This window comes from Heterodontus francisci, chromosome 6 (assembly GCF_036365525.1).
Source record: "Heterodontus francisci isolate sHetFra1 chromosome 6, sHetFra1.hap1, whole genome shotgun sequence".
In the NCBI taxonomy this organism is placed as follows: Eukaryota; Metazoa; Chordata; class Chondrichthyes; order Heterodontiformes; family Heterodontidae; genus Heterodontus; species Heterodontus francisci.
Genome location: NC_090376.1, coordinates 77,237,284 through 77,261,874, shown reverse-complemented (window position 1 = coordinate 77,261,874; position 24,591 = coordinate 77,237,284). Strand labels below are relative to the sequence as shown.

Sequence of the window (24,591 nt, the reverse complement as noted above, 5' to 3'; positions counted from 1 at the left end):
GACAAAAACTAAGGGCTTGCTGACAATCCAAAACGGGTGTGGGGGATGGGGGGTTTAGGAGATGAACAAGAACATACAGACCAAATACAGCATGCCTGGGTTGGACTAGCTGACAAGTGGCAGATGTCATTTAATGTAGACAAATGCGAGGTGACAAGACCAGGGAAGGTAAATAAACAAAAGCACATATACCACACAAAGAAGAATATAACACAAATCTAAACCACAGCATGCAACACAGGGATCTGGGTGTACTGATACATTGCTTACTGTAGCCAATGGTGCTAACGTTTTGGGTGTAAAGCTGATGGTTTCACTGTCAAGGTGGCTACACTCGGCAGGGTAACTGCTGGGCAGTGTTCTCAAGGGTCATGCTACAAATTGCACAAGCTTCAGGAGCTATTACTGAGATTGTATAAGACAATGATTCTAATTACGGTGTATAAAACTGTTCACTAGTGGAAAAATGTGGCTTTGAAGAGTAACTAATCCTGAAGATAGGTGTAAAAGGAATTGCATAGAACTCAAAAGGAAGAATTTACAGGGTTATGAGTAAAGAACAGGGGAGTGGGATAATTGGACAGTTTCTTAAAGAGTAACACAGGCATGGGCCAAATAGGCCGCTTTCTTCTCCATGATTCTATAATCTGAATTACCAGGACAGAATGAAGTTGTAACTTTGTGTGGAAAAGGTGGGCTCAGTGAAGACATCAAAATATACTGAAGTCTAATAAATTGCTTCACCTGCCTCTAACCAGTGAAAATGGACTCAAGTTTGAACAGAGGTGAGCAAATCAAGTGGAAAGTGAACAACTTTAGATTTAATTACACTATGCAGATGGGGGTTAATGATGTGGAACAGATTACCCATGTACAGGTAGATACTTGTAACAAGTTCAAAAGGGAATTGGCTACTTTGGCAAAAGAGATGATTGAGTGATATTAGAAAATAGTAACTACATGGACTACAATGATATGTCTGGTCCTGTACATTCCTAACTTACCTTTTAGCTTCCTCCCACCCAGACTTCCACCTTTTTGCAGATGGTTGGTCATGCCAGTTTTCTACATTCTCCTTTGGCTCAGGAGAGCGTCTTGGGGAGGTTCTGTTTTCAGGCCGCGTAACCTGGGATTCCTGACCTCGATCCTCCCGTGTCCTCTTCAGTTTCCTTGGGTCTCTTACTTCTGGTTTGGTATTGGCTTTCTTTCTGAGATCTCGACGTTCCCAGTTATTAGCATTCTGTTTATACTCATCAGATAGGGGTCTCTTTACCGACTTTTCTTTGTCTTGTGTTTTGGAGAGTGGTGAAACACTTATACGTCTCCTTTTTGGTGACAATCTACCTCGTTGTCTGGCAGAACGTGATACAGGTGACCGTGATATCGGTGACCGTGATCTTGGGGAGCATGATCTTGAAGATCTAGAATGTGATCTAAAATTAAATCCTCCAGATTTAGAAGTATCTTTTCCAATCTCTTTTCCATCTTTTTCATTTTTCAACAGAATGCCATTGATTGCTTTATTTCTTATCGAAGGTTTACGTTCGGTTCCTCTACTCTGATCTTCCTCTACTTTTTTTTCAGCACTTGTCCTCTTTTCTTTTGTTTCTACTTTATCAGTCTTATCTTGAGAAGACTTGCGCAATCTTGGATCTCTTCTGCCGGTTTCTACTTTTGCCTTCTCACTGTCAATTTTTTTGGCATTTTTAACAGGCAACTTATTTTTCACTGGCGATACCAATTTAGATTTTCCTTCTGAAACTTTGGATTCCTTTTTGGCCAATTTGTCACAGATCTTATCTTTGTCTTGCTTTGATCCACTAATTTGATTTTCCACCCTCTCAGAAGATCCCCCAGCTGGGCTATTTCTTTTGCTTACTGTCTTATCAAATTTCTCAGTTTGCAGTGGGCCTTCCTTTTTAACAGGATCTTTTGACTGAGTTGACTGTTGACTGAGCCTATTTATGCGAGGATCTCTATTTGATACTTTGGTATCACTAACATGTGTTGTCAGAGACTTTTCTAACTGTGCTGATTCTTGCTGCAAGGGTCTGACTGTAGCTGGAGTTGGCTTTGCTGCTCCCATTGAAAGCATAGGAGAAACCTTTGTAATTGGCACATGTAGTTTGGAATGTCCAAGGGTTACTGCTGAATCAGGAATAGGATGTTGGGAAGCAAGTGAGGCAATCTATAGGGGGAAAAAATGCAAAATTAACAAAAGTAAAATATTAGGAACATCTAGACACTTGCATAAAAAAAGGCCAAAATGATTTAACACTCAAACCCAGAATGCAAGAATTTGTATTAAATTCCTGTGGAGGTATGTTTTCTCACGAGCACACAAAAAGCACATTTTTAGCAAATCTACATGTATTCAACAAAGGCAGTTTTCATCATTCGTCACGAGTAAGAACCAGAACACAAAACGTTAAATACGTCAAAATCTGTGAATATAAAGAACACTTTGTATCTAACCCTTCATCAGAACTCTGTTAAAATTCAAACAGTAACCTGTTTCTCCACAGATGCTGTTGATCTGGGTATTTTAGACAGCTTACTTTTATTTCCAGCACTTGCAGTTTCTTGCATAGTGTTTCTGAATGTTGGTTACTTTCTGTAATTATGTTCCTCATTCTTTTTAAAATGTTCAATCCACATATAATAGGAATTAGTGATAATCCCAAGACATCACCTGGGACTGCACTTTGCGCTGGGACAGTTAAGACTATTTCCACCCGCCACCACCCTTGCTCTAAACAAGCTTTCATTCCAGAACTTGCATGTAGTTCTTTGCTAACTGGAGGCTGTGTTGCCTCTCCCCGCTACCTGCTGCTGAATCTGCAATGTTTACAACATGGAGATCATGAAATGGGATAAACTGCATAGTTAATATAATGCAAACTCGTATAATGGTCATTCTGGTCAGGAACCACTTGGCTTTGTCACTGCCCCTATCTGGCACGTCTTTCACATGGCCTAAGTTCCCCCAACTGCACTTGCGCTAAATCCAAGTGATGCACCATCACACACCCTTTCTATTGTTTCAGCAGTATAGTGTCAATGGACCAGCAACCCTGAAATTGAGCATTCACTATGGAAAGTTGTGAAACTGAATTCAATATTATGTCAATTTGTGGAACTGGACCAGGAAGTTACCACATAAGCTGCGGGATTGTCAATTAAAAACCCAACTGGCTTACTAATTGCTCAGGGAAGGCAATCTGCCACCTCTACTGGCCAATGTGGCTAGCCCACTCTTAATGTCCTTTCAAGCAGAAGGCTTCAGTTGTGTAAACAAGTTGCTCTCAGGGAAATCAGAGATAAGTAATGAATGCAGCCTTGTCAACTTGCCAAAACTTGCTCCAGAACTGCCCAAGACCTTAGCTAAGCTGTTCCAGTACAGCTACAACACTGGCATCTACCTGAATGTGGAAAACTGCCCAGGAATGTCACGGCTGGAAAACGCAGGAAAAATCCAATCCAGCCAATTCCTACCCCATGAATTTACTCTCAATCAGCAAAGTGTTAAAGGTGTTGTTGACAGTGCTGTCAAGCGGCACTTACACTCACCAATACCATCAATGCTCAGTTTCGGTTCCGCCAGGGCCACTCTACTCCAGACCTAAATACAGCCTTGGTCCAAACATGGCAAAAAAAAACTGAATTCAAGAGAGGTGAAGAGAGTGTGACTGCTGTTAACGCCAAGGCAGTATTTGAATGAGTAGGGCATCAAAGAGTCCTAGCAAAATTGAAGTTACTAATGGGACTCAGGAAGAAACTCTCCAATGGCTGGAGTCATATCCAGCACAAAGGATGATGTTTGTGCTGGAGGCCATTCATCTCAATGCCACAACATCACTGCACGAGTTCCTCAAGGTAGTGTCCCTGGCCCAACCATTTTTAGCTGCTCCATCAACGACCTTCCCTCCAACACAAGGTCAGAATTGGGGATGCTGATGATTGCACAGCATTTGTAACTCCTCAGATTCTGAAGCAGTCTGTGCCTGCATGATGACCTGGACAACATTGAGGCTCAGGCAGATAAGTGGCAAGTAACATTTGTGCTATACATATGGTAGGCAATGACCATCTTCCACGAGAATCTAACCAACTCCCCTTCACATTCAACTGCATTACAATCACAGATTCCCTCAACATTCTGAAGTTACCACTGACCAGAAACTTAACTGGACCAACCACTCTGTGGCTACAAGAGCAGGTCGGAGGCTGGGAATTCTGCAGTGAGTAACTCATCTGACTCCTCAAAGCCTGTCTACCATCTACAAGGCACAGGTCTCAAGTGTGATGCAATACTCTCCACTTGCCTGGATGAGTGCAGCTCCAACACTCAAGAAGCTCAACACCAAGACAAAGCTGCTTGATCGGCACCCCATTTACCACTATAAACATTCATTTCCTCCACGACCGACACACGTGGCAGCACTGTGTACCATCTACAAGATGCACTGCAGCAACTTGCCAGGGCTCCTTTAACAGCACTTTCCAAACTTGTGACCTTTACCACCTAGTATAAGGGAAGCAGATGCTTGAGAACACCATCACCTGCAAGTTCCCCTCCAAATCACAGCATCCTGACTCGGAACTATATCCCCATTCGTTCACTGTTGCTGGGTCAAAATCCTGGAACTCCGTTCTTAACAGTACTTGGGTGTACCTACACCACATGAACTCCAGTGGATGAAAGCAGCAGCTCACCATCACCTTAAGGGCAATTAGGGATGGGTAGTAAGTGCTGGCCTTGCCAGTGATCACATCCCAAGAAAGAATAAAAACGCTGACTGGTGCATTATTGTTCCTTTATCGCCAGAGTCAGTTCAGAAGGTAGCCCAGAATCACCACCACTTCAGGGCAACTAGAAATGGGCAATAAATACTGCTGCAGACATCTCCCATATCACGAAAAAAAACATCCCAATTAAAAAAAAACAGAACTGCTTCATATTTGGTTCTGCAATTCTTCTGATCGAACAGCTCCCTGATGTGAATCTTGAGGTGGCCCTGTAACTGGTGTGATCTACATGCCGATCATCTTTCACATCTCCGTCGTATTTGGTATTATTTAGTAACAACCCAATTTTTTCAACATGATGTATCAGTGAAGTAGTATTTTTATATCTACTCAAAAGATCCCTAATCCAATGGTCCATGAATTGCAGTATTAGCACTCATTAGGTTATAAAATAAGAAAACAGAATCAGCAATGATTCTGCCTCTGATTGCTGAATTGAAAGCTAGTATCGGTAACTGTGCCATGAAACTATCGATTGTCATAAAAACCCATCTGGTTCACTGATGTCCTTTAGGGAAACCTGCCATCCTTACCTGGTCTGGCTGACATGTGACTCCAGACCCACATCAATGTGGTTGACTCTTAACTGCCCTCTGAAATGGTTCAGCAAGCCACTCAGTTATCAAGGGCAATTAGGAATGGGCAACAAATGCTGGGCTTGCCAGCAAAGTTCACATCCCATAAAATAGAACGTTAAACTGTGATATCCCTATAGTCAAATACCTTCCTGCCACTTAGACAAGGTTAATAGAAGGCAGCAACCATGGAACTGTACCCCTATGTGGATCAGTAACCTTCAACGAGAGAGAAAAATACAGGAAAATCACAAATAAAAGCAAATCCTGGCAAGTAAAGCCCTCTTTCATTACATATAATCAACTGCTTTAGGGCCTTTGATGCATTGAAAAAGGCCCAATGAAGTCATGGAGGAGTTCAAATATGTGGCTGAGAGAGAAACTGGTGTTCTGACTTCAGAAATTAACGTACCACATTTAGCTCTACCAGAACATCAACTGAACACATTACTAGAAACCCTCCCAATACCTGGAGCATCCAATAAACCTTAACTGAATATAACCAGCAATGACATTTTTCCACAATGCTCTTTAGACCACTTAGGGGATGGCAGTTAAAAATTTTAAATATAACTGGAAGATCTGGTGAACTTGTCATCTTTTGCTTCTCACTGAGTGCATGTGTTTTGCTGTACAAGTTCCAAATTTTTATTGAACAGACATTAATTAAATTGCAAAGTGCCTGCAAGGTTTATAGATGTGAATGGTGCAAGACATTATGCTTCAGCAGCTTGCAAATCGAAGCATGATTTTGTCTGGTGCCACCCCCCCTCCAAGTTACTAAACTTAACCATCCCACTATGGGAGCAGATTTGAGCGAACACTTCCCCACAGGGAGGGATCATTTCCCCGGCCACTCTTTCAGATCCAAAGATGCATTCACAATCTGTATTTTCATCCATGTCCTTGTATGTTTTACTATGCCATCTCCCCCCTCCTTACCTAAAGTCTATGCTACTTGGAGACAAAACCTCAACCATGAGTCAACTAAATTTATAAACAGGAAAGTTTTACCAAACAAGTCAGGGATGGATCCTCAGTTGATGCTCCCTATCTAATAGCAATTCAGTTTGTGTCTGGACTGCTTTGATTGGTCAGTTTAAGGGGTGCGTCTGTTGGTGGGTTTATTGGGTGGGCGGTGCCTGCAGGATGCGGAAGACTAGAGCTCGAGACATAGGCGTAGCTGCCAAAGGTTGGTGGTGGCGGTGGGGTGGGGTTGCTGGAGAACAAAAACGGACAGTAATGGCACCGAACAACCAAGTTACCCTGGCTTGAGAAATTGTTTGTGAAGGATGGAATGGGATTGATGGGGATGGCATGAGGGGAAAGGATGGGAAGGGTAGAGGAGATGATGAAATTGGTTAATTATTAACCATTTGTGCCATTACTGTAAATTTGGTTTCACCACACTTGCAACACTGCTATAGAATTGCTGTATCCATATTAGTCAGATACAGAAACAAGAAATGCTGGATTCACTCAGCAGGTCTGGCAGCATCTGTGGAAAGAGAAGCAGAGTTAACGTTTCGGGTCAGTGACCCTTCTTCGGAACTGACAAATATTAGAAAAGTCACAGATTATAAACAAGTGAGGTGGGGGTTGGGCAAAAGATAACAAAGGAGAAGGTGCAGAATGGACCAGGCCACATAGCTGACCAAAAGGTCACGGAGCAAAGGCAAACAATATGTTAATGGTGTGTTGAAAGACAAAGCATTAGTACAGATTAGGTGTGAATATATTGAATATTGAACAGCAGCAAGTGCAAACCTGAAGAAAAACAACCTGAAAAAAACAGTGAGTAAGCAAACTGAACAAACTAAGATGAAATGAAATAAATGCAAAAAAAGATTGTAAAAAATGTAAAAAGGAATGTAAAAAAAAAGGAAGAAAAAATAACTAAAAATGAAAGTAAAGTGGGGGGCTGTCATGCTCTGAAATTATTGAACTCAATGTTCAGTCCGGCAGGCTGTAGTGTGCCTAATCGGTAGATGAGATGCTGTTCCTCGAGCTTGCGTTGATGTTCACTGGAACACTGCAGCAATCCCAGGACAGAGATGTGAGCATGAGAGCAGGGGGGAGTGTTGAAATGGCAAGCAACTGGAAGCTCAGGGTCCTGCTTGCGGACTGAGCGGAGATGCTCTGCAAAGCGGTCACCCAGTCTGCGCTTGGTCTCCCCAATGTAGAGGAGACCACACTGTGAGCAGCGAATACAGTATACTACATTGAAAGAAGTACAAGTAAATCGCTGCTTCACCTGAAAGGAGTGTTTGGGGCCTGGGATAGTGAGGAGAGGAGGTAAATGGGCAGGTATTACACCTCCTGCGATTGCAAGGGAAGGTGCCCTGGGACGGGGACGAGGTGGTGGGGGTTAACGAGGAGTGGACCAGGGTGTCGCGGAGGGAACGATCCCTTCGGAATGCTGACAGGGGGAGGGGAAGATGCGACTGGTAGTGGCATCACGCTGGAGGTGGCGAAAATGGCAGAGGATGATCCTTTGGATATGGAGGCTGGTGGGATGAAACAGTCAGATACAGCACTGAAATAGGCCCTTCAGCCCAAGTCTGTGCCGACCATCAACCACCCATTTATACTAATCCTACATTAATCCCATATTCCCTACCACATCCCCACAATTCTCCTACCACCTACCTACAGTAGGGGCAATTTACAATGGCCAATTTACCTATCAACCTGCAAGTCTTTGGCTGTGGCAGGAAACCGGAGCACCCGGCGGAAACCCACGCAGTCACAGGAAGAACTTGCAAACTCCGCACAGGCAGTACCCAGAATTGAACCCGGGTTGCTGGAGCTGTGAGGCTGTGGTGCTAATCACTGCGCCACTAAATGTTTAATGCAAAGCACTATACCTGAGTAAATACAACCTCTGCTAAAGTGACACTGAGCAATGAAGATCACAAAGGTCCCAGTGGCTGAGGTAGCTTGTTTCAGCCTCGCAAGCTGTTATGGGGTGGTCATTGACTCAATGACCCAGGTTGGAGAAGAAAAAAGTCCTCAGGAATTCCTGGTTTCTGATAGGTAATAACTGCTGCTGGAAAATGTATTAACGGCAGATGAATAATGGAGTCGGCTGTGATGCCCTCCACAATTAAACTGCATGTTACACGCTTGTCTGAACTCTCAGATGAAGAATGCTCCTTTACGAGGTAGTGGTGGACTGTCAGCAACCCTGCAAATCAGTAACTTTAAGATAGGGAGAAATTACAAATGGAACTTAAAAGCCAACAGCCAAATCAGAAAAACTCTTATGTAAACAAACTCTTGCTGTCCTTTAATTCCTGAACCCTAATTTTGCTCATTATATGCAAAATTACCACAAATTAAAATTCCATAGCATCTGAAATAACTTACCATGGGGTATGGGTACCTCCACGCCGCCTTTTAATCACTACTGAAATTGCCTCCAACTTAATGACATTTAGTGATTAGTACTTTGAACTTACCAGCTGTGCCTTTGTCTGTTCTAATTCCAGCTCCAATTTCTTCTGTTGCAACTCAAGTAACTGTTTTTGTTTTGCTAACAGTTGTTGTCTTATAAACTGCTCTTGCTCCTGTGTTATGTTTTTCTGTGACTCAGCAATATTTTGTTTAGCTGAGTTAACAGGAGCAACTGTGGAACTTGAGGTGGCAGGTTCTTCAAGCTACGAGCAAGGAGAAAGTGAAGTTATGACCAGGGTATTCTACAATTCTCCAAGGAAATTGGTACAAAAAGAAATGTCAAATAAGAGAAGCACCACAACATTTTGCAAATTTTCTTTATTTACACTCGAAGTTTAATTTTGGCAACAATTATTCAACTTGGATGAGTAACATAAGCTGCACATTTGCCTTATGTCAGAGGTGAGATTCCTGTTCATACTTACCGATCGGTTTAAAAACTTGGGATTTACATGAATGCTTGAACTGTTCACATTTGGTGGTAAAGGCTTAATAGGCCATGCAGGATCTAGTTTGTTGATTTTGACGTCTAAGGCATAAAGTTTCGTCAGTTGGAACATTTCATCCCATGTAGAGCGCAATTTAAACAAACTTTTTCTAGTGCTCTCATCCACCTAAGAACAAAACAATTATCCAGCTTTATGCAATGTTAAATGCCTTTTATATCTTCTTACAAACATGCCTATATGCAGACCTTGAAAGGATACACCATTTTATTACAAAAGCAAGCATATGGATTTAAGATTTGCATTGACAAATTATTCCAAAATGGGTCAAAAGAGAACTGGAAGGTTTTTTTTTTGCTAGTTCCCACTGAATGACCAGCTCCTCAATTTAAGATTGTACTTAAAATCCCATACTGAATGAGTGCTATTTTGGGTACTTTATAACTAAGCAATTGCTTCCATTATTGATTTTTTTTTTAATGATCCATGTGCGCTTATTAAGTAACTGCACTCCAGTTTTTTTTTTGAAGCAGCAGCTTAGCTTAACTGATTTTGAGTACAGTTGAGTACAATGTTACCCAAACTCACTCTGGTCGATATGAAAATCTATCAGCAACTAGTTTCCTTGTGGTCATGAAAGACAGGAATGCCTAGGATGCAACGCTGCGCAGTACGATTAACTTAACTTGAAATAGTTTTCTTGTTTTGTTACAAATAAATTAAACAGATTGTACAGCCATGATGATAGTCCAATGACAACTTCCACTCACCAGGACTATATACTACTGTGCTTTCATCTGCTTAAGTGGATTTCATCAGTCATGACTAAACAAAATACAACCTGGAAACAGAACAGCAGAGAACTGGGTGGTGCAATGGGTTAAGACACTGGCCTTTTGCTTCTGGGACCAGAGTTCAAATCCAACCCAGAATGATAGGATGAAAGCTTCATCTGTCTGCAAGGGTCCTTTGAAATGAGTTGAGGCACACTCAAATCAGTTCCAGATATGGAAACAAAACCCTAATTCAGCATGAACTAGCAATCTCACTCAGACCACAGAATGACCGATGAGACAAATTGGACAGATATGCTGGTTCAGAAGCAAGTTAGAGCTAAAACATGTTGCTGTGTCAGAGGGGCTTCAATGCATCCAGTAGTGCTATATGTGCCCAGGCAGTTCTGGACTCTGACAGCGGGTCTCCAAACCGGGAAGGATTTTATTCCCTAAATACCAAATCCTCCAAGTACTTAACCTTGATAAACACGAGAGAAAAATAATCTTCTAAATGGGAACGGTGAAGTAAGTGGCTTAAAGGAGGCAAAACAATTACAAAAACGTACATGATAATTTCAGTTAGAATAGCAATCTCTCTTTTTAAAAAAAAAACAATTATACACACAAATATGCAATTGACTGATATCAAATCTGTGACCTCTTTCAAATAAAGCAGTCATTTGAATTATTTGCTAATTGTGATGTCTTATATTTCCACTGTCCTGTTATTTTTATTGCTTAATTCAAATTATTACAATGCTATTGCATTGCTTCTTGGTTACAAAAAGTATTTCATTTTACTTCGTAAGAAAGCGTATGGTGTGTTGGCTTTCATCAACAGGGGGATTGAGTTTAAGAGCCGCGAGGTTATGCTGCAGCTCTATAAAGCCCTGGTTAGACCAAACTTTGAATATTGTGTTCAGTTCTGGTCGCCTCATTATAGGAAGGATGTGGAAGCTTTAGAGAGGGTGCAGAGGTGATTTACCAGGATGCTGCCTGGACTGGAGGGCATGTCTTATGAAGAAAGGTTGAGGGAGCTAGGGCTTTTCACATTGGAGCGAAGAAGGATGAGAGGTGACTTGATAGAGGGGTACAAGATGATGAGGGGCATAGATAGAGTGGATAGCCAGAGACTTTTTCCCAGGGCGGAAAGGGCCATCACCAGGGGGCATAATTTTAAGGTGATTGGAAGAAGGTTTAGGGAAGATGTCAGAGGTAGGTTCTTTACACAGAGAGTGGTGGGTGCGTGGAATGCACTGCCAGCAGTGGTAGTAGAAGCAGATACATTTAGGGACATTTAAGCGACTCTTGGATAGGTACATGGATGATAGTATGAAGGGTATGTAGGTAGTTTGATCCTAGAGTAGGTTAAAGGTTCGGCACAACATCGTGGGCCGAAGGGCCTGTACTGTGCTGTACTGTTCTATGTTCTAGGAAATAAAGTACAAAAAAAAACAGGACTTGAAGTCTGGTAACTCCAACTGACAAGTGTAATGAAAAGAAATTGCAATTTGAGATCTAGCCATTATTTTTACGTAAGTATACCCTATTAAAAACAAAGGCCCAACGACATATACATGTTGCACTTGAAGCCACAAAGTTCAGTCTTTGAGATGCAAATTTCAAATGCTACGATAAATACTGGGCACAGAATAAGAGTAAGCTTGTGCTCAAGTGCTGCACTATGAAATTGCAGACGTGGTCATTATTCACCATTCCAACACATGCCAATTCCAGTCAGTTTGCTTTGGCCAGTCTTAGCCAATGCTTTCAACCAAACGATGAAGATGCATCGCAAGATCATTTGCACATATGAAAACATTTAGAACTCATACGTGCTGGACATTATGTATGTTTGAGCTAATTTTAGAAGAGTCTTCCTGTTGACCTAGTTATATCAAATGTGAAACGAAGGTGCAAACATAATTAAGTCTTGATTACATGCACCATTAGAAACTGGCCTAAAATTAGTGCTATAGCCAACAGAAAATGAAATTTAGTAGCTTTCTATACAAAGCAATAATGATGTTTGTACAAGCATGGTTTCCAATACACTGTCCAACTAAATTAAACTAACTCAATTTCTACTCTATTCAAGGAGAACTTTTAAAAAACTAAATCCTGAAATTTATCAAATGTAAAGCTGGATCTGGGACACAGATTGAAACTATTTACACGAATACAATGTTATCAAAAAGACGCAATAACCTAGTGATAAAAGCTGGGTGGCAACCATAGTGTGCTGAATCCTTCAAACTAATAACTAATGCATATTTTAGTATATGCTACAATTTATCTAAATAGGAGTAAATGAAAATTATTTATGAAAATTGAGATTGGTATATTCCATTCGGAGTAAATAATACATTTATATGAGTTCAATTAAAACTAGCTTAAGTATGGCCTGTTTCACAAAACTGTATAATTTGCTATCTCGAGAAACTAGTGCAAATTTTCTATTGGTACATTTTCTGAATATAGTTTTATGTGACGTTCATTTCAGCCAAGATATTTAAAATTTCACAGCTGGTCAACCAATGATACCATTAGCAAATAGTAGGATCATTGGATAGAATTAAGTTAATCTTGAACAATTTAGTGTCATTAATAACCATTGAACATACTTATTGACTTTCCAAACAAACCACTGTAGCATAGACAGATTACATTAGAGACTAGGGGTGGGAAGGGGAAGACAAGGATATAAATTCCATTCACACTTTTATTGATCAGACTTCAGTGATGTTAGACTACTGTTTTCAATCCAGCATTACAGTTCAAGAGGACTGAAAACAATCACCTCTGGATCTCACCTACATCACAACTCCATAAATAAATGTGTATACCATCCAAATAATTTGATATCTAGCTACCGAAACATTTAAGTACAATGTTTACAAAAATATATTCACAGGTTTACTCTAGTGACAAAAGTATAAGTACCTTTTCAAAAACACTAGAAAATATAGGACTTAAGTTTTGAGCAAAGAGTGAGATATAGCTTCCTCCAACATTCTTCACAATGGAATCCATGAGGTACATTACTGGGAGCTTCTCTGAAACTGGGGCCTGCAGCAATAGGAAAACTCAGAACATTAGGAAAACAGAGAAAAACAAACAGGACAAAGCAATTTCTTTTAAATCGCAATGGCATATGAAACATTTAATGGGAGGATTTATTTGCAGTTGCTCACAAAACTGCCCTGGAATCCTGCAATTCCTTAAATAAAGGTACATAAATTCAGTTACTTGACAGCAGCTGTGCAAACTACTTCAGAATTTGGTTGTCACCAAATATTTAAAAGAATCTTTCAAATAAGTCTCGCAGTGACTGAAAGCTATATCTACAACCACTGGTACACAAGCCTGTTATGGTTTACTTCCACCCGTGGTGCTACAAAGCAGGTCTTCCATGTTCCCACAGCATCAGCAACCTACTGTCTGAAGATTTACAATGTAATGTACCAGTCATTCTCCAGCTGAATTAGAGAAATGAACAGTTGCAAGATAAATCATCAGCAGAAGCTACTTTTCCAGATAGAACCAAATCAAACCCAAGTAAAAGTTTATATTTTAAGTTTATATCAATTAAAATGTATGCTCTTTCACATCCACACAAAGGAGGATTGAGCTCAAGTTATTATGGTCTCAATTTTCTTTGCAGTTATATGCAAAGTGACCATTTTCTCAAAGGATATATTCTAGGGTTAATTTGTGAAATTGACATTGCACCCAAATATCAGCATTTCTACAATTTAGCTTGCTTATGTTAATCACCCTTTCATGAGCGAGGTCAACACAAAATGGCAACATACACACCATACTTGAATTTAAATTTTAACTCATTAACATTTCTAATTAATTTTGAATAATGTGACCTGATAAATTATATACCAAGTAACGAATTCTGTCACAAAAACAGTACTGATGGAAAGTACAACCATAAGAAAAGGTGCTCCATTACTGAACAGTTTTACCATCCCATTCAGTAACAATGAAATTGACTCTTTATATACCCACTTGCATACAAATATTTACCTCTACATTTCTGTCCCTTCAAATTGAGTTCAGATGATATGCACTTCTAAAAGGAAAATAGGTTTTGACACCCCTTGTATATTTTTCATGCTTTCTTCCCATCATGAAAGCATTAGCTCAGCTTTCGTCCAAGAGGCCAATTCATTAGCCTTCTATAATGGCATATGATTCAACCACATGGAGCATCATTGCCATGACAAACCTTGCCCCCAGCCAACATCCACATTTTCCAATAAGCTCTGGCTGTTTTTCCTATTTAGTGCAGGAATGCTGAGGCCAACTGGAAAACTACTTCAGGCCAGAGGTCAAACCTGGAAACTCGCTGGTCTCTATTCCAGTCAAGATCTGAAGGACTATGGTCTACTGAGAGTGGATCAGTTATTCACGTGGACACTTTCAACTATGCCTGTTGATTGAGTTCTCTCAAAACCATGTTTCCTTCAAGTCAGTTCTGCATTCACAATTCCCTTCCACAAATTTTTTGCATTTTTAAAAAGGTGGTTAAAATGTTTAGTTTTGATTTCAATAAACAAAAGCACATATCAAATACTTCGCAGTAAAATGTGACCACTTGCAACACAAAAAGTAGGTAGAAAGCATGTTTAACATCCAACCTGAAGGGATAGGCACAATACTCTGAAAAAAACCTTATAGCTTCTCCGTAAACTCTCAATGAAGGTTGTACACCAGGATGACATAATTTTGACCAGCTGCAAAATATTGCAAATATCCAATCGTACATGCTTCATTATTGAGCTATTTGTAAAATAAAGATACCAGTGTACATTTCGATATTCATATATATCTGTACATTTCCAAAGGTATGGATGGATTAGATATTAACCATCAGCTAATAGCAACAGAAAATTGCTAATTCAACACCTCTGGATCTGCTGGAATCAAAACAAAAGTGGTAGTTTGAATCTACTTCACTTCTGAAATGACTACACTGTGGCCAACGGAGAGGTACATCAATGCACAATAGGCTACAGATTTACATAGCCATTGTAAACAGTTGTGTAACTGTATAGTTGAACTTTCATTTGATGGCTGTCAAGAGAATTTTGGAAGTTGACCATCTGACGCTGACTTCAGTCCAGATAGCATTGCTTATTTAATACTTGACATTGGAAAGGGACTGCAGGATATTGCGGGTTAACAGTCCAGAACCAAGTCACATCTTTGACATTAGTCTTCTTGCATTTTTCAGTATTGTGTACAAAAGGAATGTTGACGATGCTCCAGGCTAGCCTATGTCCATTCCAAATCAGCGATTTAATTTTCAAATACACTGCAGTTTATTACCCTCAACTTAAATTCCTTACACCAAGATGCATTTCAAGATAAAAGCAAGATTACAACTTGCAGGACTTGAAATTTCATTAAGTTTATATCTGTAAGTGCAAGTTGAACACCTTACACCATTTGAAAACAAACCATAGAACAAGGTATATAATGAAGCCTCTTCGAAATCTTATTTACCAAACACGAAATCAACAGTTAACTCATTCACTATGAAAGATTCCATTTAGTATCTTGCCCACTGCAGTCCATGGCTTTCTGGAAGACCACATTTGCAATGCCATATGCTGAGTGGACACAGGCTGTGGCAACTGTCCCAACCCAATGGAATTCTGTAGTACATGAGTGTAACTGCCTTTTTTTAAACCATGCACATCAACAATTCCCAACATTTTATAACCCCATGTGTCTTTCAGAACTTAAATTTTGTCATTACACTTGATTACAAATTACAAAGTTTTTTTTATTTATTATTTTTATTTATTAAGATACAGCACTGAAACAGGCCCTTCGGCCCACCGAGTCTGTGCCGACCAACAACCACCCATTTATACTAATCCTACATTAACCCCATATTCCCTACCTCATCCACACCTTTCTCCTACCACCTACCTACACTAGGGGCAATTTTTTTTAACAATGGCCAATTTACCTATCAACCTGCAAGTCTTTGGCTGTGGGAGGAAACCGGAGCACCCGGCGGAAACCCACGCGGTCACAGGGAGAACTTGCAAACTCCGCACAGGCAGTACCCAGAACTGAACCCGGGTCGCTTTGTATTTACATGGTGTCCAGAAAGAGCTTGCACCAAGGTTCAATGGTTTGCTGACTTTTCAATTTAAACACCATAATGACCACATTTTGGGTTGTAAATATAAACCATGCAGTAATATTCTGCAGACAGTAAATATTTACAAAACATACTGAAGGCCCCAACAGCTAGGTTGTCACTGCTCCTGGGAATCTGAGTGCATTCAGGCCAAGTCAGATTTCAGTTTTGAAAAGTTTATTTAGAACTTGCATTGATGAGGCTATTGCAGTGCCAACTGCTAGTGAACAAAATATAAATACCTGGTTTGAGTCAAGGGTCTAGCTGCAATGTAACAGCCATGAAAAATTATTGAAACCATGTTTTTTCATGCAAAACTTCATGCAACCAGTCACATGAAACTTTTCCCAATCAGATTTACTTTGGAATGGGAACAGAGATCAAAAAGGCATGGCCAGAGGCAGATGTAATATTTAGAACTAGCAAGCACTTAATCTTCATCAATCTCCCTTCTGTAAAATTACCAATGGGTGCTTATTTATTGAAACGCTTTTCATAATTAACTCCTGGTCAGGCTATGCTTGCTAAATAAAACTACTTCTGTTCCACCGTTTCCTTCATATGCTGCAACCTTATGAAATTGAAAATCATTTCCACCACATCCATGAAGCTCACACATTATCACTGCAAAACGACACCAAGTTAACGCCTGAAATCCGATTTGGCACCGGCCTGTTCGACATTTGCAATCAATGCTGCATTTAATTTAATGTGTGGATTTTATAAATTACCATGATCAGATGCCAAAATCATGAATATATTGGTTTGTGCTGTAAGTGACCCACTACAAAATGTTTATCCAACGGTAAACTTGAAATGGCAGTTTCAGCATTTGTTGTTTTCTTGTTTCAACTATGATGTATTGCTGAAATTATAGAAGTTCAAGAATATGGCAGCCAGCAGAGATATTACATCCACAATCAGAGTTGAATGGGTGGATAACAGGAGAAATTCTGGGACTTCAAGTGTGTGAAAAGCAGGAATATGTCCATATCAAAAATTTGGGGATTGCTGGGGGTGGGAAGGAGGTGGAGAGAGACATACCTCCTGCCCCAAAAAAGGGATTGTACATTTATTTAACAAGAGACTTGCAAAGTTTTTCAAATGACAGAAGCTGAGGTGTTGCTCAGCAGCATTAAATGAAGATAACTACTTTAATAATTTAGTTAAGATGTTAATATATTACAACAGTGCATACATGAAAGATCACACCAGGGTTCTACATATATTAGAGAATGGCATGCCTTTGACTTTAATGGGCCCCATTGCGTTTTACAACAAGCCAAGCTATTCCAATACTGAAGGAACTACTAAGCTGTAAAATCTAGCATCTTCAGTTAATATGGTCTTTACTAGATTCTATTTTTTTTCTAGTGATAAGATAATTAAAAAAAACAGTATTTTCACAATTCCATGAATTAGAATTAACTTGGAATTCAAGCAATAGTAGAGGTTATGGGCACCACACAATAGCGATTAGCAAAATGAAGTTTTATAACTCTTGGGGGATTGATCATGTTCATTTTCATAACTAAGCCAGTAATGGAAGTTGTTAAGGACTCTTGACAAAATTAATGTTGAGGTCATTAAGCCATTGCCACATGGGAATGGCCACCAGTGGTGTAAAGTAAAATCCCGAGGTCCCAGGCATCACATTAGTGAGGTCATTTGCAACAGCATGAGAAGCTGTTGCAGCACTTAACTTGGTCCAGCAACTTTTGCGTAAACATCAAGCGCACCTTCAACAGAGATGAACAAAACTGAATGCTTAAGTGGGTCAAGGCGTAATAGCAAAATTAAACTCTAAAAAAAAGAGCTATTTTCTGATGTATTTTGTGGTTTCCCCAAATACTAAACTCATTTACATGACATTATGGTCCAACCTAAGGTCATCGCACTCAACTGCTTTAAGGTATGAGGTCTTAATGTTGGATTTACATGACATTTCCCAATGCAAATCTGTTGTGTAAGAAGTACTATGAATGGCAACTTGGTCCAAAAAAAATCAAGGACCAATCAGAATGCTTATCTCATCCAAAGCAATTGTTTTATCAAGTGCAAATCTGGCACCCAAATATGTAAAGCTGTTACAAAACACCAGAATTTCCAAATTAATGAAGGCATAGTGATCACTACCGATTTACTTCTAACAGTGATGTATAGAAAAAATACTTGCCCCATTTAAAACTAAGCATGCTGGCATGTTTTGTATAGACAAATCTCATTTAAGTGAATAGAAATAAAAACAGTAGATATATGTCCAGTTTTGCATGACCCAAGTAAAATTCAAATATAGCAGAACCAATGTGAATATGAGTAGTTCCAAAGGAGTGGCGTGCTAAAATTAAATTTTTATTTTGGTTCCTGTATGCTCAGTCAGAACAAGGTAATATTGCGCAAACTATATAGCAAAAAATACCTGAACCATATCAGCTAAAGCCAACCCCATTAAGCGTTATGTTCCTGGTTTTTAGATAATAGAATGGATTTTCACACAACACTCAAGGGCTTGAAACAAAAACCATGGGCAAATATGGAAAACTATGGTACATATTCCATATATAAAAGTTGAATGTCAGTTCAGAAATTGAAACTTCATGGGATCCTTTTAGTTTCAATAGTCAAACTGCAACTTTTCAGATAAAGAATTCTGCCATCTTTCTTTCCTAAAATACAACGTCCGCATCTCACCATAAGCATTCAGTTTTGTGACAATGTGCTCTTTAACAGAAAAATCAATGACTGAAACACTGTAATGAAAACCTTGTAAGTCTGTGAAAGAAATAAGACAAAAGAACGTATTTCATTTTCTTTATTAGCATTTTTCAAAGAACCATTTAAACAGTTTACCATTTAGAACAAGTTAAATAAAAAACTAAACGCATCCTTTATTAAAGAAACTTAAACTCGCTATGGCCTAGTTACAAAGTCAAACCCCTAACTACACTACTGTTTATATTCAATTACTCTCAATTTGTGTTAGGAATATATTCAAAGTGAACTAAAAGGCAAACAAGAAACCGTGATCTGCTTAACGACGATTAAAACGGATCGCAACGGTTTAAAGGGGGAGCAATTTCCACCAGTCCCTCCAGGGATTCTAAAATTTAAGCTAAAGTATAAGCCAACACTAGAAATATCTAATTTAAACATACGAAACTTAACAAGAGGTTTACTGAACGACGAAGTAATTTAACACCCAACATGGCGTCCCTTACGGTCTGGGTACAGTAGCGGCTTTTATCGCACAAGGTCGGATCTCGCGTCTCCGTTGCAACAAGCCGATGGGCCACATTGAGGAAGGAACAGCCCCGGGGCCGGGACTCAACCCCCACTTTAAATAACACACCGGAAGGCCGGCTCCACACCTAAATCGACTAAAACTGCCCTCGGCTAACATTTCTCCGATAGAGTATTTAAAAACAAAAATCAACTTTTTTTTTAAGGATAATTTTCTATGTTATTAGAGACATGGCCAACGTGCTGGGTCGGCTCTGCGCGCAGGCGACAGCCGCCCGATTGGTTGGAGGCGGCGAACAGACGAGAAGCAAACCAGGCAACTCAGGCTTTGTGCGCCACGGTGGGCCTCGCCGCCATCTTGATTAACATTACAACACCGAGAGTGGGTGGGGGAGCGAGAGGGAAGTTCGTCGGATCACAGAACCGACCATCTAACAAAGGCTTAAAAAAAAAATCTACTCCGAATTTTTTCTGTTCAAAAAATTTTTTAAATAAAAACAAAAAAACTGATTTTAAAAACCTTGGTTATTTGTGCTTCGATTAACTTGACGATTTCCGGCGAATACTTCAGGTTCTCTTCGGCCAGGATGGTCAGGTTGTTGATGTGGGGTTTGCTATTGAAAGTCAGGTCTTCGAGCGATGACTGATATTCTTTACAGGCGTCCGCCTTGGCCGTGTCATCCGCCATCGTTGCGTTTTAAATTTAAACTTCCGTTCTTTGTTAGCTCTTAAATAGTAAAAGAACGTTTTCCTTTTAATATAAATACGTATTTATGCTCTAAACCTATACATGATATGGAAGTCCTTCCTCAAAAATAGGAGAAAAACAACACTAAACTGCCCTAAACAGCGCAGCACTTCTGTCCTCTCTCCTCTCCTAATACAAAATGGCGGCCGCACCAAGTTAAACTATTCAAAGCGTCACAATCCGGAGTGATCACAGCCAGAACCCATTGGCTGCCAGCGTGACGGGCATAATCCGACAGCATTTCATTTGTTGCCTCGACGGCGTTAGTGCAAGTATTGTGACGATCCATAAAGTACGACAGCTGATTGGTGCTTCCGCTTGTAGTTGACGTTTCACTGTATTCTACGACAGGCGATTGGCTGGGAGGCGGCTAAAGGCGTGTGCACGGGTGGAGGCTGACGTTTATGTCATGTGGCCACGTGGATTCCCGGCAAGGCCGGATGTCGACATGTGACAGGCTCGAATTTGCACACGGTTGCGGCTGAAGAGGAATCATAACAAGGACTGTCTCTGATAATTGAAGGAGACATTTTGTACTCTTGCTCGATGTATTTCAACACTATTGATTACATTCAATAAATCCCTAAGGGCCTCGATTTTTATAATCACACAATACGAATTTTCTATTTTTTTCAGTTCCCTAGCTTTACTGAAAAATATTCCCAAAGGAAATTACTGATGTCACATAGGCATGGTAACCGGTAAGGATATTCCCAAATTGCACAATGTGATTTAGTGGGGAAGATACAGCCACCATAACGGGGTTTTTTTTTTCATTTTTACATTTATCTGCCAGTATTTTTCCAATTTCTTAGTTTAAAATATAAACCTTGATGGTATGTTTTGAGATTTCTTCGACTGTTTACCAGGGGAAAATGGAAACAGTTGTATTTAAAACTTGTATTTTAAAACAGGATATTACCATAAATTTTGATTTATTTTTAAAAAAGGCTTAAAACGATACCTGGTTAAAAATACAAAGGAACTGATAGCATCTCACACCCAGTGTGTTTACTTAGATGGCTTGGATGATTTCCATGGTAAAAGCACAGTATAAGTGCAAAATAAAAACAAATGCTGGAAATACTCAGCAGGTCTGGCAGCATCTGTGGAGAGTCAGTGACCCTTCTTCGGAACAGTATAAATGCAATTTGTTCTGTGGGAAGTACCTGATCCTGGGCACTGAGTTTTCTAGGGATGGTCAGATTTTGCAGTTAAATACTGCAGGCTATAATCTATGAAATGATATGGAAGGAAGTTAGCTACTAGGTGTGAATCGATAGCACCATAATGGCAGTAGAAAGATTAAAAATAACAGAATTCATACGGAATGAAAATGGACTTAACTAAATTAAGTGAGTCTGATCATGACTCGTGCTCTGTAGATTCATTTGCAGGAAAAAAATAAAGCAACATGCTGGTACATACTGGCCTAGTCTTACCAAATGTTTTCTTGATCCATCGTTGAAATGTCTGGAGAAGCATGTGGGGAGACATGCAAAGGACATAAATACCCAGTTCAGATCACAAGGAGGTACTAAAATAAAAGCAAAATACTGCAGATGCTGGAAATCTGAAATAAAAACAAGAAATGCTGGAAATACTCAGCAGGTCTTGCATCATCTGTGGAGAGAGAAGCAGAGTCTCTCCACAGATGATGCCAGACCTGCTGAGTATTTCCAGCATTTCTTGTTTTTGTTTCACAAGGAGGTACTATTGTTACACCCCTTGGTTATGCCATTGTATAAGTATTTATTGGGGAGTGTAAGCCTATTCCAGCACATAAAAGTTATGAGAACCATTTACTGAAGTGACTAATCATAGAACAGTAGAGCGCAGAAGGAGGCCATTCAGCCCATCGCATCTATGCCAGCTCTTTTGAAAAGTAATCCCATTAGTCCCACTCGCCTGCTGTTTCCCCATAACCTTGCACCTTTTTTCTCCTTCAAGTATTTATCATTTTCCCTCTTGAAAGCTGCTATTGAATGTGCATCCACAACCACATCAGCCAGTGCATTCCAAATTTTAATCACACATTGTGTAAAAAGGTTTTTCCTCATGTTCGTTCTGGGTTTTTTTTTGCCAATCACCTTAAATCTGTGTTTGTGGTTATCAATCCTTCAACGATTGGAAATAGTTTCCCCTTATTTACTCTATATAAATCCTTCATGACTTAAAACACCTCTATCAAATCCTCATAGCCGTCTCAGCTCTCAGGAAAACAACCCCAGCTTCTTCAGTCTATCCACATAACTGTAATCCCTTATCCTGGACCTATTCTAGTAAACCTCTACCCTCTATAAAGCCTTTACGTCTTTCCTAAAATGTGGTAGCCAGAATTGGACACAATACATAAGAAATAAGAGTAGGCCATATTGCCCCTAGAGCCTTTTCCGCTATTCAATAAGATCATGGCTGAACTTTTAAATCAACTTCACTTTCCTGCCCTAACCCCATATTCCTAGATTCCCTTTGTGCACAAGAATCTATTGATCTCAGTCTTAAATATACTCATCAACTGAGCATTGCCAACACTTTGCGGTATATAATTCCAAAGATTCCCAATCAATGAAAAAAATTTCTCATCTCAGTCCTAAATGACCGACCCCTTATTGTGAGACTATGACTGCTAGATCTAGTCTCTCTAGCCGGGGAAACCCGCTACTCAGCATTTATCCCGTCTTGGCCTCTGAGAATTTTATTTGAATTACATTTCAATGAGAACACATGTCATTCTTCTAAATTCTAGAGAATATAGGCCTATTCAATCTCTCCTCGTAGGACAGCCCACTAATCCCAGGAATCAATCCAGTGAATTGGGAGAGATGGATAATGGGTGGCCGATCTAACAAAATAAAAATTTAGAGTTAAAATTAACACCCCGTTCATCTTACTACTTCTTTTAATACTTTTCAAAATTTTAAACTTAAGTGGTGAACTGGGGAGAAAACAAAACCACAACAGATATTAATGTAAGATGACAGTCAAATAAAGCTAAATTTTATAAGATTCCCAAAAATCAGAACATTACATTTTGGCATGTTATAAGGTCACAAGTGAGTAAACATCAGGAAGGCTATCCTTTCATCAATCCAAAAAAGCCCAATGTGACAACCATTTGTTAAATGCTTCTGTATGCACAAAGGCCCATTGCATGTTTTGGTCACTATTTCAGTGACGAGTATTTCTTGACATACATCTTAACGTTGCTTTTTACTAGTCAGAATTCTTATCCTACAGTTATAGTTCATTGTGAATCAGTGTTCTGAATATCTTTTCCATATTATTTATTACATTATGTACCATTAGAAGATCATCTTTCATTCATTTCCTTCTAAGATTAATTTTTTTCAATTTTTCCTCATAACTCAGTCCTTTGGCATGACAGATCAGTCTCTTGGCTGTTCTTGGACTGCTGAAGGACTTGATGTCTGCCTTGTCTGTTAGTAACTCAGACCATCCACCTTCCTCCATCAGCACAATTCAAGTTCTGTAGGTTTCTTTTTAAAGGACACTCAATCTTCATATTACAAATTCATGTTTTTAATTTATAAATTTGCAGAAAAATATGAATTTATGACAGGATGCCCATCCCTGATAAATGCCTTGTCTCTGATGTTAAAGCAATTGGATATGCTGAAAGTGCAGTGGGGTATGAGTTTGTTGTTAGTGAAGCTGCAGGTGTATCCAATATTTCTATCATTTGTATTTAAGAATAGAACACAAAAATGCATTTTTCATAGTGCTGGATCTGGAAATTGTGAAAGGAGATGAGTGCACTGAAGACACAATGTTTATTTACCAGGGGTCGGAGACATGCCACCTCTAAGAAATATTAATTTTTGATGCTCTTTTGGTGCCTTTTCCAGCATTTTAGGCTGCACATTCAGCCTTTGTAGCCAAGGATAAGTTGTACATGGAGGGTTGCAAGTATTTTAAATATTAAAATAAAACAGTTGTTACATTTACAATTGTCTCAACTTTGGTATCAACAGTATAGAGTAAACATAACTTAGTGCTTCTGGTACTAATATAGGAAACATTTATTTCACTATCATTAGCTCATGACCATAACACTAGCAGACTGCAGACCACAGCAATGTGGCCGACTCTTAGCTGCCCTCTGAAATGGCCTAGCAAGCTCAGTTGTATTCAAGAAGATGACTCACCACTGCCTTCTCAAGGGCAATTAGGGATGGGCAATAAATGCTGGCCTTGTCAGTGATGCCCCACATCCTATGAATGAATAAAAAACAATTGTAATATTGGAAATAATAAACTTTAGTCTTGCAGTATAGAGCTCACTAATTCAAAAGTAAGGTTGAGTTAATGTTAATCCCTTTACCTTTCTGCCAACAAATGCTGATCTGAG

The 24,591-nt window shown here is 39.6% G+C and overlaps 1 protein-coding gene across 1 annotated transcript in view; it reads right to left on the bottom strand.

The window, feature by feature from the left end:
* pcf11 (PCF11 cleavage and polyadenylation factor subunit) overlaps positions 1-20,385 on the bottom strand; it is a 45,717-nt gene extending 25,332 nt beyond the window's left edge. Inside the window, exons 1-5 of the mRNA XM_068033921.1 lie at positions 19,992-20,385; positions 13,006-13,131; positions 9,266-9,454; positions 8,846-9,043; positions 1,005-2,188 (exon numbers count right to left, since the gene is read on the bottom strand). Coding sequence (XP_067890022.1) covers positions 1,005-2,188; positions 8,846-9,043; positions 9,266-9,454; positions 13,006-13,131; positions 19,992-20,159 — 1,865 coding nt within the window. The 5' untranslated portion in view covers positions 20,160-20,385. The remainder of the gene's footprint in view (positions 1-1,004; positions 2,189-8,845; positions 9,044-9,265; positions 9,455-13,005; positions 13,132-19,991) is intronic.
* Between the last annotated feature and the right edge of the window lie 4,206 nt (positions 20,386-24,591).